Below are 13876 nucleotides of genomic sequence, written 5' to 3' on the forward strand. Positions count from 1 at the left end.
GCTCACTGTGGGGAAAATTTATGCTGTTATGCTGTTACAATGTATATGTCTGTGGCAGTAGCAAATGTATATCTATGACAATGGCAGGCCTCATGCTAAAACTGCAAGTCACTAGTTTCCAGTAAGGATGATCATTAACCTGCTGTCTATTGTCTCTGGATAATGTAGTTAAAGTGTTCGTGTATTCAGGAACTTGTCTGTGTATTTGGATGGTATCTGTGCCTGTTTACTATTAACTGTTTACCAGCCTGTCTGTTTGCTAATCACTCTGTTTACTGATGCCTTTGTATTCAAGGAAATTAGCTGTCTCTGTTTACTAGCACTCTGGTTATTCTGGTTGTGTATTCAAGAAATTAGTTACCTCTGTATTGATTAACTTGTTCAAAGGTAGGGGATACAATAAACTGAGGGGAGGCCGGATCGAGAGAAAAGAACTCCTACTGAACAGGTGCCTCACGGCAGGCTGTTCTGTATTCATCCGGATCCCTTCCTGCAAACCACACTCGAGTGTCCCGTCTTTTCTTTTCCCCCTTGCTGGTCAAGGAGAAAGATCCCTGCCCTGAGGCTTCATCTGCAAGACCCCTACTTCCTCTCATCTTGCAGATCCCGACAAAATGGTGCCCTCTCTGAGGTAATTCACCTCTCTGAGGTCCATTCTCGAAGACCACCTACTCATCACGCCCGGTATGGAAGGGCTACAGCGCGCGCATGCATCCTCTGGATCCCGATGAGTAGGACTGAGGTCAACTTTCGACAATTCGCACTCATCTCGCCTGGCACAGGCCCCAAGACGCGTCAATCATCCGCAAGGATCCCTCGGGTGAGTGGAATTTGTCAAGTAAGACACTTACACGTTTAGCAACATGGGAACTTCTTTATCAAATCTTCAGGAACAATTTGTAGTGTGTACTTGTCTTCAAGACACACGTAACATCTTTTTCGATCCAGAATTCGAGGCTAATCTGATTAAACAACTCCCTCAAATTCTGCCTCCGCTCCCTTCAGCCTCTTTGGCTTGCCTGGAGCAGCATGAGAACATCTCCTGGACAATCCAGGATGAATTGAAAGCATTGCCATCTCAGGCAACTGAGATTGATAACCATCCTTCAATGGATACAACAGGTGCTTGTGCAGAAACTGGTGTCATTTCTGCCCCTCCTGTCATTGAGGGAGCAGCAGAAGCACAGAGAAATGTGCCAGCTGTTTCTGCTAGTTGTGAACTGCCACCATCTCAAGGCATCCGCAAACTGCAAAGCAGTAACCAGGACAATGGGATGGACTCTTTATCTGCCCCATGGTTTAATGACTGCAAGGCCTTGACAAAAGATTCCTTTCCACCAGCAGAAGGACTTACTTGCCTTCAAGAATGGCAGGATTTAGCATTTAAGCGAGCAAAAATTAATGCTGGTGCATCCCCTGATGGTCCTGTAATGTTTATGGGAGGAGCTGCATTTGCTACTGCTGTTCAGCAAAGCTTCATGACAACAGCTTTAACTCAAGCAGCAGAAGTATCTATAAACGCATTCCAATCAGCAAATCAAACTGCATGCCTGACTCCCTTCCTTGCTGGTCTGAAAGAAGCTGCAGCTACCTCAGTATCTCCGCCTGTTCAGCCAAAGTTGCATGATATTTCATGGAATTGGGACCCAGGCCCAGATTTCTTTGATATCATAGACTGGGGGTACAACAGCAGCTTTACAAGCATTAGATGCATCATATAAGGAAGGGGAGGAAGAAGAGAATCTAAGGGGGGTAACTGCTACACACCAACATGAAGCTTTTTGAACTGCTTTTTCCATGTGCTAATCCTGTTTGAATGAATAGTCCTACTCAGCCGGACATGGCAATTATATAGATCACCAAAGAATGCCTTCCACCTGGACAGTAGAGAGACTAATGCTGCATATTGGGGTGGGAGGAGGCGAACCAGAAAGTTTTCCCCCATCACCTTCCAATCTAGAGAAAGCATTGTTTACACTCAAGCCATTTGTAAGGATCCAAATGATGTCCTGCACACTCTAGGTTCCATGTTCTTCGAACTACAAATCCTATCATACCTTACATTGCTGTGAGCATATGAGACTTCATACAAGCCTCATTCCTGTCTCTGCCTTCCAGGAGTAACAGTGTCACATCCCTGAGAAAATGTTTGTTCCTAATGCTGTAAATTGTCAAAAATGTTTGTTTTTCTTTCTGCAGGATAAGGTTGATAAGAATTTCAGAGAAACAATTCTTAGTTTTATACTCAGAATTAACTGCAGTTTTAGCCTTTGAGCTTTTCTCTAATGCTGAATTTAATTTTGTTGTAGACACTGTATGTTTATTCTTTTACGTCACAGTTTTCCTTGAAAATTATTTTCTAATGTAATATGCAAACTTTGTCTGTTTATCCCTGAGACAGAGAAGCATATTATTCCCTACAAGTAGGCCCCACAGTAGGCAGTTTTGTACACTGTGATGCTGATACATCTGACATGCTTGCCTGTAGAAACATATTTTCAGTCCAAGGGAAATTTAAGGGCACTAACAGGCAACTTTTTAATTCAGTCAGTTCTACAGTTTAAGAACTTTGCCCCAGAGCCAGGCAGATGCATACCAGCATCATTCTTTACTACTCATCCCTCAAAATAAGTTTCTGTTCTGTTGCCAAGCTCTATATGTATCTCTCCTGTCAAATGTCATACAAGAAATTCATGGTGTGTGTGTCTTCAGTGGGGAAGTTGTCTGTGTCACATATTTCTATGCAAAAAATCTGTATACCTTAAAATGTTTTGCTTTTGTCTCTTAGCAATATGCTGTGCTTATATATCTGAATAATATGTTTTCAATATGTTTTATTTTCCTGAAAATTGTTCTGTATTCTTGTTATGCATATCTTATTGTAATTGTAATTTTATCTATCCAATATTGTGTTTTCTTTAATTTACATTGTAATGTTGATGTCATCAGAATATGCCATTTAATTCTCTTGCAAGATTCCAGGTTTCATTCCATCTGAACAATGTTTTAAAGTTGTAAAGAATGAGTTTTGCCTCTCAGTGCAACAAGGAAGCAGGTTTGGCTATTGGAATGCTTCCCTAATTCCCAGTGGCCTGGAACATGCTATGCCACCCTCTGCTGAAGATGAACCAGACTTTCTGCTATCATACCTGCACCGGAACCCCCTGGATTCAGAAGATTCAAGAGTCGACAACAGCCATTGTCTTCAACAAAATAAATAAAAAACGGTTGGGATGTGGGGAAAATTTATGCTGTTATGCTGTTACAATGTATATGTCTGTGGCAGTAGCAAATGTATATCTATGACAATGGCAGGCCTCATGCTAAAACTGCAAGTCACTAGTTTCCAGTAAGGATGATCATTAACCTGCTGTCTATTGTCTCTGGATAATGTAGTTAAAGTGTTCGTGTATTCAGGAACTTGTCTGTGTATTTGGATGGTATCTGTGCCTGTTTACTATTAACTGTTTACCAGCCTGTCTGTTTGCTAATCACTCTGTTTACTGATGCCTTTGTATTCAAGGAAATTAGCTGTCTCTGTTTACTAGCACTCTGGTTATTCTGGTTGTGTATTCAAGAAATTAGTTACCTCTGTATTGATTAACTTGTTCAAAGGTAGGGGATACAATAAACTGAGGGGAGGCCGGATCGAGAGAAAAGAACTCCTACTGAACAGGTGCCTCACGGCAGGCTGTTCTGTATTCATCCGGATCCCTTCCTGAAAACCACACTCGAGTGTCCCGTCTTTTCTTTTCCCCCTTGCTGGTCAAGGAGAAAGATCCCTGCCCTGAGGCTTCATCTGCAAGACCCCTACTTCCTCTCATCTTGCAGATCCCGACAGCTCACCATGCCCACTTGAACTGCAGTAGCCTGCAGAGCGCTTTTATATATTTGCTAGAGAAGATCCTAACACAGAGTCAGGGCAGCTGTCCAAACATCCTCAAGCGGATTTGTAAAAGATGATATCTGAGCAGTTCCCTGAGCTGGGGAGAACGTATATACCAGCAGCTGAGACACAGCGACGTTCTCTTCCCTCGGTTCTGGCGATAATGCTGCAGAAATCATGGCCCCCTTTGTCAACCCAGTTCTACAACTAAAAGGTGCTTTTTTTAAAAAAAATGTTCCCTCCTGGCACGCAAGGTTTGAGGGGGGATCCTTGGCAGAAACAACTCCCGCAGGACAGATTACAGCAGGAGAACAGAGAAACAGCATTGTTATCTTTTTAAAAAAATAGTCACCATGAAAAAAAAAATGCAGGGAATGAGAATAGCAACCGTCACCCACCACCGGACAGCAATGTCTGCTGTGGCCTAAGAGGTGTTCAAGCTTATTCCTGAAAAAATGGGGACAGAGATAGAGATTTAAGGGTACCCCGGGTCTCTTCTGTGACATCATCCCCCCAGCTCAGCCCTCAGAAACGTTTAAGAAAGAGAACCTAGAGATTTCCACAAAACCAACAAATATACAGATGGAAGCCATTTTAGAGAGAGATCCTCAGAGCAGTACCAACAAGGTAAAAGCTTTGAAGGAAAGGGAGACAAAACCCCATATAATGAACAAAGAAATTTAAAAACTTGTTTTGGTTGTGGAAAACCAGATCATCTTAATTCCAATTGTGAATTTGTTAAAAACAAAGAAATGGGACAACAGAAAACAGTGGGAGTTGTACCTAAAAAGGTATACTCTATACAAAAAGCATGATCTGAGGTAAAACAGCAGAGTGACAGTTTAACTGACAGAACAGTGACGCAGGAGCAACTGCCTCCTCTAGCAGATAATGTCCACTGCTATTACATTAAAACCAACAGAGAATTGATGAAGTCAGCTGAAGAAAATATTTATATTAACAACATCAAGTATCTAGCTTTGAGAGACTCTTGTTCTCAGATAACTTTATGCCATGCAGATATTATTCCACAGAAAGATATCATTACAAAGGAAAAAATTACAGTTAAAGGAATTGGGACAGAATTAATTAAGTTACCCATGGCTAAAGTACATATAAGGTATAAAGAATGGATTGGTAAATTTAAAGTAGCTGTTTCACATGAGATTTATACCCCTTGTTTAATTGGGTTAGACTTAATTAATTATATCAAAACTGATAGAATTACCACACACTCACAAACAGAAAAGAAAGAAAATCTTTATGGTAATAGTGAGGTTCCTGAGGAAGATATAAATGTCAGCCAATCACCTGAACTTGTAGGAAATGTAGATATAATGAAGCCTCAGAAAAACAGTTTTAAATCAGAACAAGAAAATGATTTTTCTTTACAACAATCTTGTAATGCAGTAAAAGAAGAACCAGTAATTTCAAAATGAATAAATACTTGGATTAACATGATTCTACATAAGCAAATATAAATGTTACCAAAGCACAGTTGATTGATTAAATGAAATAAGACCATCCATGATTTATTTTACATGAACACTTTAATAAACATTGTTTAATTGAATAACATTGCTTTAAGAGTCATATTTGATGTAGTGAGGAGTGACTCTTCTGGTGGCAGTGGAAAGGGTTGAAAAATAAATGTCATACCCAAAGGTGAACCTGGGTTGTGTGGAAGAACACAAGGGAACAGGTTTGTGACACAGAGCTTAAGGGAAAAGGCGTGCTAAGTGTCAGGAACCGGGCTGTCCCTTCACTCGGTGGCACAAGGCATCCAACATGGACAGAACAAACAGTGCCCGAATGATTCTCTGCAGGACAGAACAGGCGCGCATTTGGAGAGAAAAGAAGAGCGACACAGGGGCCCAGACGTGGCACACGTTTTCCCAAAGGAACCACGTCTTCTTGAACGCGCAGGTTTGAAAAGAGGGGAATGAAAAAAAATCACGCCATAAAGTGATTTCCGTGCAGTCCAAAGGAAAGGCATGCGAAGACGCCAGCCCAGGGCGCTGCCCGGATGCCGGCACGCTCGCTCAAAGGCGCTTGTAGGAGCCAAGGAGAGCGTTGCAGTTCGGGCAAGAGTGGTCCACATCGAGGAGCGGGTCCACGCAGAAAGGGATGAGGCAGCAGCCTAACCAGCACCTGCAAGGGAAAAGAGGGTGGCTTCAGGATGATGGCCGGACCCTGTCGGTGGAGGTCGGGAAGGGACGTTGCAGCCACATCTCACCCTTTTAGGAGAAGCGCCGTCCCTCCCTCCCTCCCTCCTTCGTAGCTGGGAAGGACACGGCCAGCCGGTGGGCAGAAACTCCGGCTCCAGAAAAGGGTCATCTTGGCACTCCTGTTCCCAAGATCTCCAGTTCCGATTTTAGAAAGAAAACCAGTCTGGGGTGGCAAATTCGTTCCCCCTTGGAAAGTTTCCATTGTGGGATGGCAAAAAGCTAGGATTTGGGGTTTCTCCCCCTCAAAAGAAAGGAATGTTCCCAGGCTGTAAGGAAAGCTGGAAAGCAGATGGGCCTGCCAGAACCCGGGAAGCATCCTTTTCCAGGCAGGAGACTGTGCCAGAGTGGGTTAAGTGGAGCTCTGAAACAGTCTTTAGAATTAAAAAATATATATCCCAAGAAAAACACTGTTTTGCCCTCTATTCCACCCCCCCCCCATCTCCCTGTTCTTTGGCTCCTGGGCCTTCACCTCTCTGCTCAGGCAGGCAGGAGACGGCCTGGGCTCACGTCTCAGCCGTGATGATCGGAGGTGGGCAGAAGAGCAGAGTCCGGAAAGAGGGGGGGAACAGTGTGACTCGCTCACCCCAGCAGGCAGAGGCCTCCGCACGACAGCCAGGCCAGCGCCCCCGCATTGTGCGAGATGCGCGTCACGATCAGCTTACTGCAGGATGGGCAGGTCATCTGTATGGGACGGTCGTGGAAAAGCACGGGATTCTGGACGTAAACAGCTTGGACGGTGACTGGAGAGACAAGGAGGAAGAGCAGAAAGAACTGATGGCAACCGTCTGCTGCACAACACCCCCCCCCCCCAAAAAAGGGGCAGTTCACCTGAGGTGTTAAAAACTGGCTTTGGAAATGCAACAGGGATTTTTCTTGCATGCTAGAGAGATCCAAGCAGCTCAGAGCTATCAGATTGACTTCTCTTGGATAAGGTGGAGGAGGCCTTCCCCATCCATCATAGAAATGAAGAGCTCAAAGAGACCTTATGACTGATCGGGTCCAGCCCCTGTCCAGGAGGCCCAGGGGTGGAATTGAACTCCCAAACTCTCTGGCTCTGTGGACAGAGACTTAAACCCCTAAACTATCCAACCAGCTAATCATCTCAGAACAGAACAGCTGGAAGGGACCCTCTGGATCATCTAGTCCATCCCCTGTTAAGGAGGCCCGGTAGGGGAATCGAACTCCCAACCTCTCTGGCTCTGTGTCCAGATGCCTGAACCCCTGAGCTATCCAGCAGTGCCTCATAAGGGAAGGGGGGGGGAAATGAGTCTCCAGGCGCAGCCCTGTTGCTGAAGCTAAGCAGGTTCCGGGGTGGTTTAGACCTGGAGGGGAGACCCACTGGGAAGACCCACCCAAGCCAGCGCCTTGAATTCCAGGAACGTGCCACGAGCATCATTTTAGGACTTACCAGGGGGAGCTCCTGGCATGGGGCCAGGTTGAGGCGGGTAAGGTTGGGCAGGGTATGGTGGCACCTGCCCCCCTTTTGTCGCCGGCCCAGTCCCGTACCCGGGCACAGGGTAAGGGTAAGGCGCCGAATTGTTGAACCCTGTGGTCTCTTCATACGAAGGGGGTGCCATCGGTGGGTGGTTGGGAGCTGATGGGGCAGACATTTTTTCCTGGGGGGGGAAAGTGAGACAGAGAACAGGGGGGCTGGTTAGGAAAAGAGGTACTCTGTGAGCCGGCGTGACATGGCAGACGGCAAGTAAGCGGAAGGCCTGGGTTCAAATCCCTGTAGGCCAATGAAACTCATTGTGGGGTGACACTGATCATTCAAAACTCTACTTGGGTCATTGCAAGTCAGAAATAACAGGACAGCACAGGAAACATGGGTCCCATGAAGACAGTACGCGCTTCCCCCCATCGTAACGGCTTTGTCAGAAACCCCTCCAACACCAGAGAAAGCCTAAAGCTCCCTTCTGTCTGTCTCAGGTCTCACGCCATGTTTTTCTTTTGAATAGGATCCCCCCCCCCAATGAATGCTTCACCCCCTGTGGGCACCTTCCACTCCTTCCGAGCCGTTTTGAAAAAGGGCTCATATCCTCGGGGGGGGGCAAAGGGTCAGGAGGGGAAGAAGGAAGAACCAGACCAACCCCCTGCCCAATCCACTGCCTTAAGACAAGGGATCCGCTCAGGCTGGCGTGCGTATCACGCGCATGGACGTCGGAACCGCCTCGCAGGGACCCTCACCGGGGCTTCCAAGGTTTCCTGAGGACCTCTCTCCGCATGGGGCAGGGATTCGAACCCAGGCCTCCTGGGTCCTGGTCCCTCACTCCATCCCCGACACCACGCTGGGTACTGCTAAAGCCAGCCACCGCATCTGAACGGGGTTCCTGCCTCTTCAACCTGCTTCCTGCCGCAATCTCCAGAAGGCAGCCTCTCGCCCCCGCGCCAGCCACTTCCCCCGGACAGGGTGGGGATGCAATGGGTTGATGATTAACGGAGGGCTCCGAGGGAGAGGGACGCCCGCCCGCCCGTCCACGCTTTGCCCCCGCTGCCGCCAGGGAGGGGAAGGGAGCAGGCAGCCCTGGGTGGCATGACGAGGGCTAAAGTCCTCGGTAGGGAGAAAGGCCGGGTAGAAATCAAAGGGAAGACCTCAAATCCCATCCAATCTCTTCCGCCATAGCGGATGGCCGTGGGCCCTCTGACCTCCAGCCATGGCCTCGTCTGGTAAGCCCACCAAGAGAGATTAACCCCCCCCCTGAAATTCTCCTTCCACGTTGCCTCACCAGGCCTACAGACTGTATCACAAGATAGACTGCTCCTGCACATGGAAGTTCCATTGTGCTAGCACGACCCGCACAAAATTCCAGAATTTTCTTCCCCCGGTGATGACACACCGTGCCCCGCTCCCCCTTACCAGCATGGGGGATTCCAGGAACTGTGGTGTTGCCCTCTGAGTCACCTTTTCCAAACACCAGGTTAATAGCTAGACCTGGTCTCTCCAGCTAAATCTCTCTCTCTCTCTCTCTCTCACGCACACACCCACTTCTCATCCTATCCTATGGATTTCTCTAATCCTTTCCCCAAAAGCTCCTCGGTCCAGTGGCAAGGAGTTCCACATCCAAGACTGGCTTCACCCACTGACACTGACTATGTCTCGAGCTTATTTTTGCTGCATCGGCCAGTCTAGAGTTTCAACTCCCTCTCTGTATTACTATTCTTAGTCCCCTCAAGGTATTATTATCCCAGCTGTGGATGTTAGCCTGTCACCCCATCGTGACGAGACTGCTGGTCGTCGCTGTTGATGCTGCCGTTTTCTAGGCGGCCAGCCGGGAAGTGACCACAGGCACCCAATGTTTGGGATTTAACTTCAGAAACACCAACAGGCATGACTTCACCCCCACTGTTCTCCTCTTCACCAAGAAGTGTGCCTTCAGCCTCTTCGTATTTATTTAAAATAGAATTTGCCTACCTACCTCCTACCTCCTTGGCAGGCTGAGACAGCCAGTTCCTGTTTTCACCCGGAATCAAAGAGGGTTTCCCTACACACGTTTCAGCATCATCTACCAGAAAAGCGCACGGCCCATCCGGGTGACCCAGCCTGGCCTCGCGAGAAAGCCGTGACACGCCGTGCGGCTGGCTGCTGAGCGGACTTCAGCCTGCCAGGCCGCAGGCAAGGCCAGGAAGGAAGAGTTTGCCACCCCCAAAGACGGTGTGGGGCCTCCGCCCCATCTGCCGTGCCCAGTGGCAGACACCCTGCGCCTCCTGCTATTCGGGGAAGGGCCTTTACAGGTCCCTTCGCTTCACGAAAGCCACGGTTTTCGAACGAGCGACACGGCTCGGCTGAGCCAAAAGGATGGGTCAGGGGGTTTGTGCCCGTTTCTAAACTGCCATGGGTTTCCCAGGCACAAAAGAGGCTTTTTTTGGGGGGGGGGGTATGAATGCCGCAGTGTCTGTCTTTGCAACAAATGCAGGAGGATGGAGTCAACGCGTACCAGAGAGCGCGCGCCTCTGGCTTGACAATAACCCAGTGACTGGAGTGGGGGCACCGCGGGCACCAGGCAGGCCATTCTGGGCAAGGCCCCCCTCCCGCCCCCCCTCCACATCTCCTTCTGGAGGGCTACAGAGCCCAGGCCAATGATTCTCTTTCAACGTATGATCCGTTCCCTGGGCTCAAGGGAGAACCAGACAAGGGGAATCAGCTTGCCAAACTGTAGCTCACTCTGCTTCAGCAATTCGCAAAACAAGACACCTTTTAAATATATATATAGATTCCAAAACAAACATCAACACAGCTATTAGGCTGGAGGTATTTGGCCTCCGTGTGCTCTGGATTTGCACTGATCTGCACATTTGCTGTGCTCCGGAACCAGACATTCCCCTTTCATCCAAGCCACGTGCGAACCATCCCGAATCACGTCGGTTCGGTTCAGAATTAGCGAATTCTCTACCTTCGCCCCACGGTTCCTAGCAAACGAAACTCTCCACCGCCCACGCCCTATCTGATTGCAGACAGAGCAACGGAAAACCTTTCGCCCCTTTGCGACGGGCCCGTTTTAACGCTGCAGCAAGGGAAGGAATGAACACACAAACCCCTATGTTTCTCTGCAGATGATGGTGATGATGATGTTTATGTAACTGAAGAAGGCACAGAGTGCCCTTTCAGGTACACCTGTAGCTTCTCAGTGTTGACCGTGATGGAGAAGGCTTGCTGACAGAACTTCTTGCCATGAACCTCAATTCTCTTCATATGCATCAATCTACGGTGTCTTATCAGAAGCCATGCATGCAAACCCGCAAATATATTATGGAAATATGGTTGGAGCCTCTTAGTAATGTGTTTCAACTGATGTTAAATTTTTAATAGTTTGTCTTCTTTCAGATTCCATTTCTCAGTGTCTCCCTTCTATAAGCTAAGAGCGAGTGGGATGATGATCATTCAGAAATAAATAAACAATGCGACGGTTGGACGCAACACAACTCAGGGGCAAAAAGACCAGGTATGCCTGCATGACGAGGGCCAGATTCAGCTCCTGGCATAGCAAAACATCTCCAATCTAACCTTTCTTTCAACCACAAACACCCCCCCCCCCATTATCTCAACATGTTAACGGCCTATTGAAATAAAACTTTGGTCCCCTGAAAATGGCAAAGCTCCTGAATTCTTCAAAACGCATTTTCAGCTGCATTTATTTTCATTAAGCTGGAATATTCCAACTCACTTTGACTTAAAAAAAAACAACGAAGCCCTATGTACCTTTCCTACTTAGAGGGACAAAATACCAGCATCTCAGGGTCTTAAATTAAATGCAGGGAAATCAAACCCAAAACAAGCTTTAAATAAATATCAATTGTAGTTAGAATGATTCTCTGTACTAATGCAACCATTTTTACTGGAGTTGACCTTTCAACCACCAGTTCTAGGCCAAAGAAGTACCTCTGCCTTGTTTGTGTTAATGGGAATATCTGAAATTCTTTCAGAATCACGCAAGACCAATACAATGTTTCTTCTAACCACAGAAGGAATATTTAAGATTTCTGAAGCTTGCATGTGTTTGGGTCGACAAGGTGATTTCAGTAAGTTTGTCCTTCCTGGGGGTGGTGGTGGCTGAAATTGGGCACAAGTTCCTGGTTCGGATGTATTTCTGCATTTTCCCTTCCTGCTTCTCAACCACCTGACTTGCTTGGAAACCACAAGAAGGATGGTCTGGTTTTACCCTTGGAACTCCCCTCCACTGGAACCAGGCACAGCTCAGATCAAAACAGAAAAATGGGGACAGAGATTGGAAAGCCTCCAACCCAGTGGGGGACCTATATTTTGGGGGGCCCTGATACATGCTGTTATGGGGGCTTCTACCCAACCAGCAAAGAGATATGGGTCATCAACCCCCGTTCTCCTCTTCAAGGGGCTCCTTCCACAACGCCACCATTTCTTAAAAAACCAGGAACCAAAGTCGCTTCTGGGACCTCTCCTGGATGGGGGGAGGGCTGAAGCTTAAGCTCCATGAGTTTCATGACAGGGCCAACCCTGCCCCATTGTGAAAGTGAGTTTTCCAAACCCTGGGGAGAGAAAAAAACCCACCACTTCCTCCATGGCGGGCTGTAAAAGTTGCCACTACTTCCTGCTCCCACACACTCTGCAAATATGAACAGCAACGAAGGAAACAAACAAAGAAAAGGCTGTGGAGGATGCCAGTTGGGCCCAGAAGCTGGCCTCGGTGGGGCGGGGCAGAATCAGCAAGCCCATGTTGCTCTGACCCAGCTGGGAAAGCAAAACTGGTCTTCCTTTCTCCCCCTTTGTTTCCCTCCTGTCTTTAACCTTCTTCCTCATCTGGGAATTCCCAAGCAAGCTGCAGGGATTTTTTTTTGGGGGGGAAGGGGGTCCCCCATCTGCAGACTGCCCCTCCCTCTAAATTCGGCCAATTCTGTCCCCCCCCCCCAAAGCCATTGGACCAGGAACAACGTTAAGGGAGAGGCACAGACACCTGCAGTTAATTCTCCGGGGGCAACGACGCCAGCAGCCGGATCCCACCGAATTCTGCATCTCTAGATCCATCAGGAGGTGTCGTCTTTCACTCCCTTTCCTTGCTTCCTTCCCCCCATCCCAAAGCCAAGCTCCCGAGGAAGCGCTTTTCCAGGCATCTTTGCGGGGGGGGGGAATCCCCACGCTTTTCGGGATGCGTAGGGGGCTTTAAAAAACAGACTTTTGGGGGGAGGAGAGAGCTTTCGTTTGGGAGGGGAGAGCTTCCCAACTCCCCTGCGGCTGAGGATGCTGGGCACTGTAGTCCAAAGCGCAAAACGCCCCCCCTTTCCTCCCCCCCCCCCCGCAAAACAACACACGCTCCCACGATCTCCTTGCGAGTCAGAGCGCCGGAGGGAGAGAGAGCTCCCTCTGCCTGGCCTCGGGCACTGCCCCACCGGGGTCGGCCGTTCCCCCCCCCCCAAATATCCCTCCCCCCCACCCCGCTACCCCCACCCGCGGGACCTGCGCTTACCTGCGGCCCCGACCGGAGGTGCTTCGGTGGCTTTGCCGCCCCTGGAGGCGGGCCCGCTGGAGCCGCACCTTTCCCGGCCCTGCCTCCCTCTGGGGGTGGGGAGGGCGGGAACAGCCGCCCGTTCCTTTCCTCCGTTCCTTTCCCCTGCGCGTTACGTTCCTTACCCCTCCGAGGAACGTCCCGACCCCACCCCACCCTGGTCCTCCCTTTGCCAACCACACCCTTTGGAGGTAGGCCAGGAGGAGGAGGAGGAGGCGAGACCTACAGCGACCCCTGGTGGCCCCCCCATGGCCACAACTCTTCACAACAACCCTGGGTGGTAGGACGCTCAGCCGAGCCATAGAGGAATGTGTCACCCCCCCAAAATCTGGGCAGAAATCAATGGGGTGGGCTTCAAGGAGCCACAGGGACCTTGGCTTTCGGCTGCCTGCAGAAGCGCACACCGACATGGCCACCTGTGGGGTTAAGGCGGTGAAGACCTGGCTGGTTGGGATCCCCGGGCATACCAAGGAGGAAGAAAAGAGGGAACAGGGGCTCCACAAACTACCCTGAGTTTTAGGAAGTTTGCACAGGGAAGCCACCCCCTTACGGAATCACAGAAGCCAGGAAGCGTCAGGTGCCCCCCCTAAAGTCTAGAGAGGTTGCTCCCCCCCACCCGGACAGGAAACCCGAAGCAGGACAGGAGACCATCCTTTTGCTTCTTGAAGATGCCCAGGGCAGGCAAGGTAGCCGACCTTTGAGCTACGCCTTCGCACCATCCCATAGCTTGAGCTTTCCAAACGTCCTTCCTTCCTTGCCATTCAAACCTACCAGGAAAGGATCCTTCC

The 13876-nt window shown here is 49.0% G+C and overlaps 1 protein-coding gene across 4 annotated transcripts; it reads right to left on the minus strand.

The window, feature by feature from the left end:
- Positions 1-5417: 5417 nt before the first annotated feature.
- On the minus strand, positions 5418-13259 carry LITAF (lipopolysaccharide induced TNF factor). Of its 4 annotated transcripts, none has more exons than XM_072982816.2 (4): positions 13050-13259; positions 7523-7730; positions 6698-6854; positions 5418-6037 (listed from the first exon to the last, which is right to left on the minus strand). In XM_072982816.2, the coding sequence occupies exons 2-4, from the start codon at positions 7722-7724 to the stop codon at positions 5929-5931; spliced, it is 468 nt and encodes a 155-aa protein (XP_072838917.2). In that variant the 5' UTR covers positions 7725-7730; positions 13050-13259; the 3' UTR covers positions 5418-5928. The 4 variants fall into 4 exon arrangements, with proteins under 4 accessions (XP_072838917.2, XP_078237679.1, XP_020664106.3 ...); XM_078381553.1 differs by lacking the exon at positions 13050-13259 and adding an exon at positions 12540-12776; XM_020808447.3 differs by lacking the exon at positions 13050-13259 and adding an exon at positions 9531-9872.
- Between the last annotated feature and the right edge of the window lie 617 nt (positions 13260-13876).

The sequence above is a fragment of the Pogona vitticeps genome, chromosome 13 (genome assembly GCF_051106095.1).
Source record: "Pogona vitticeps strain Pit_001003342236 chromosome 13, PviZW2.1, whole genome shotgun sequence".
NCBI classification, from domain to species: domain Eukaryota; kingdom Metazoa; phylum Chordata; class Lepidosauria; order Squamata; family Agamidae; genus Pogona; species Pogona vitticeps.

Coding starts and splice junctions, on each gene's coding strand:
- LITAF (XM_072982816.2), bottom strand. CDS start 7,724: ATGTCTGCCCCATCAGCTCCCAACCACCCACCGATGGCACCCCCTTCG. Junction 6,855..7,522: donor CATGCCAGGAGCTCCCCCTG/GTAAGTCCTAAA, acceptor TTGTCTCTCCAG/TCACCGTCCAAGCTGTTTAC. Junction 6,038..6,697: donor GGAGGCCTCTGCCTGCTGGG/GTGAGCGAGTCA, acceptor TTTCCCTTGCAG/GTGCTGGTTAGGCTGCTGCC.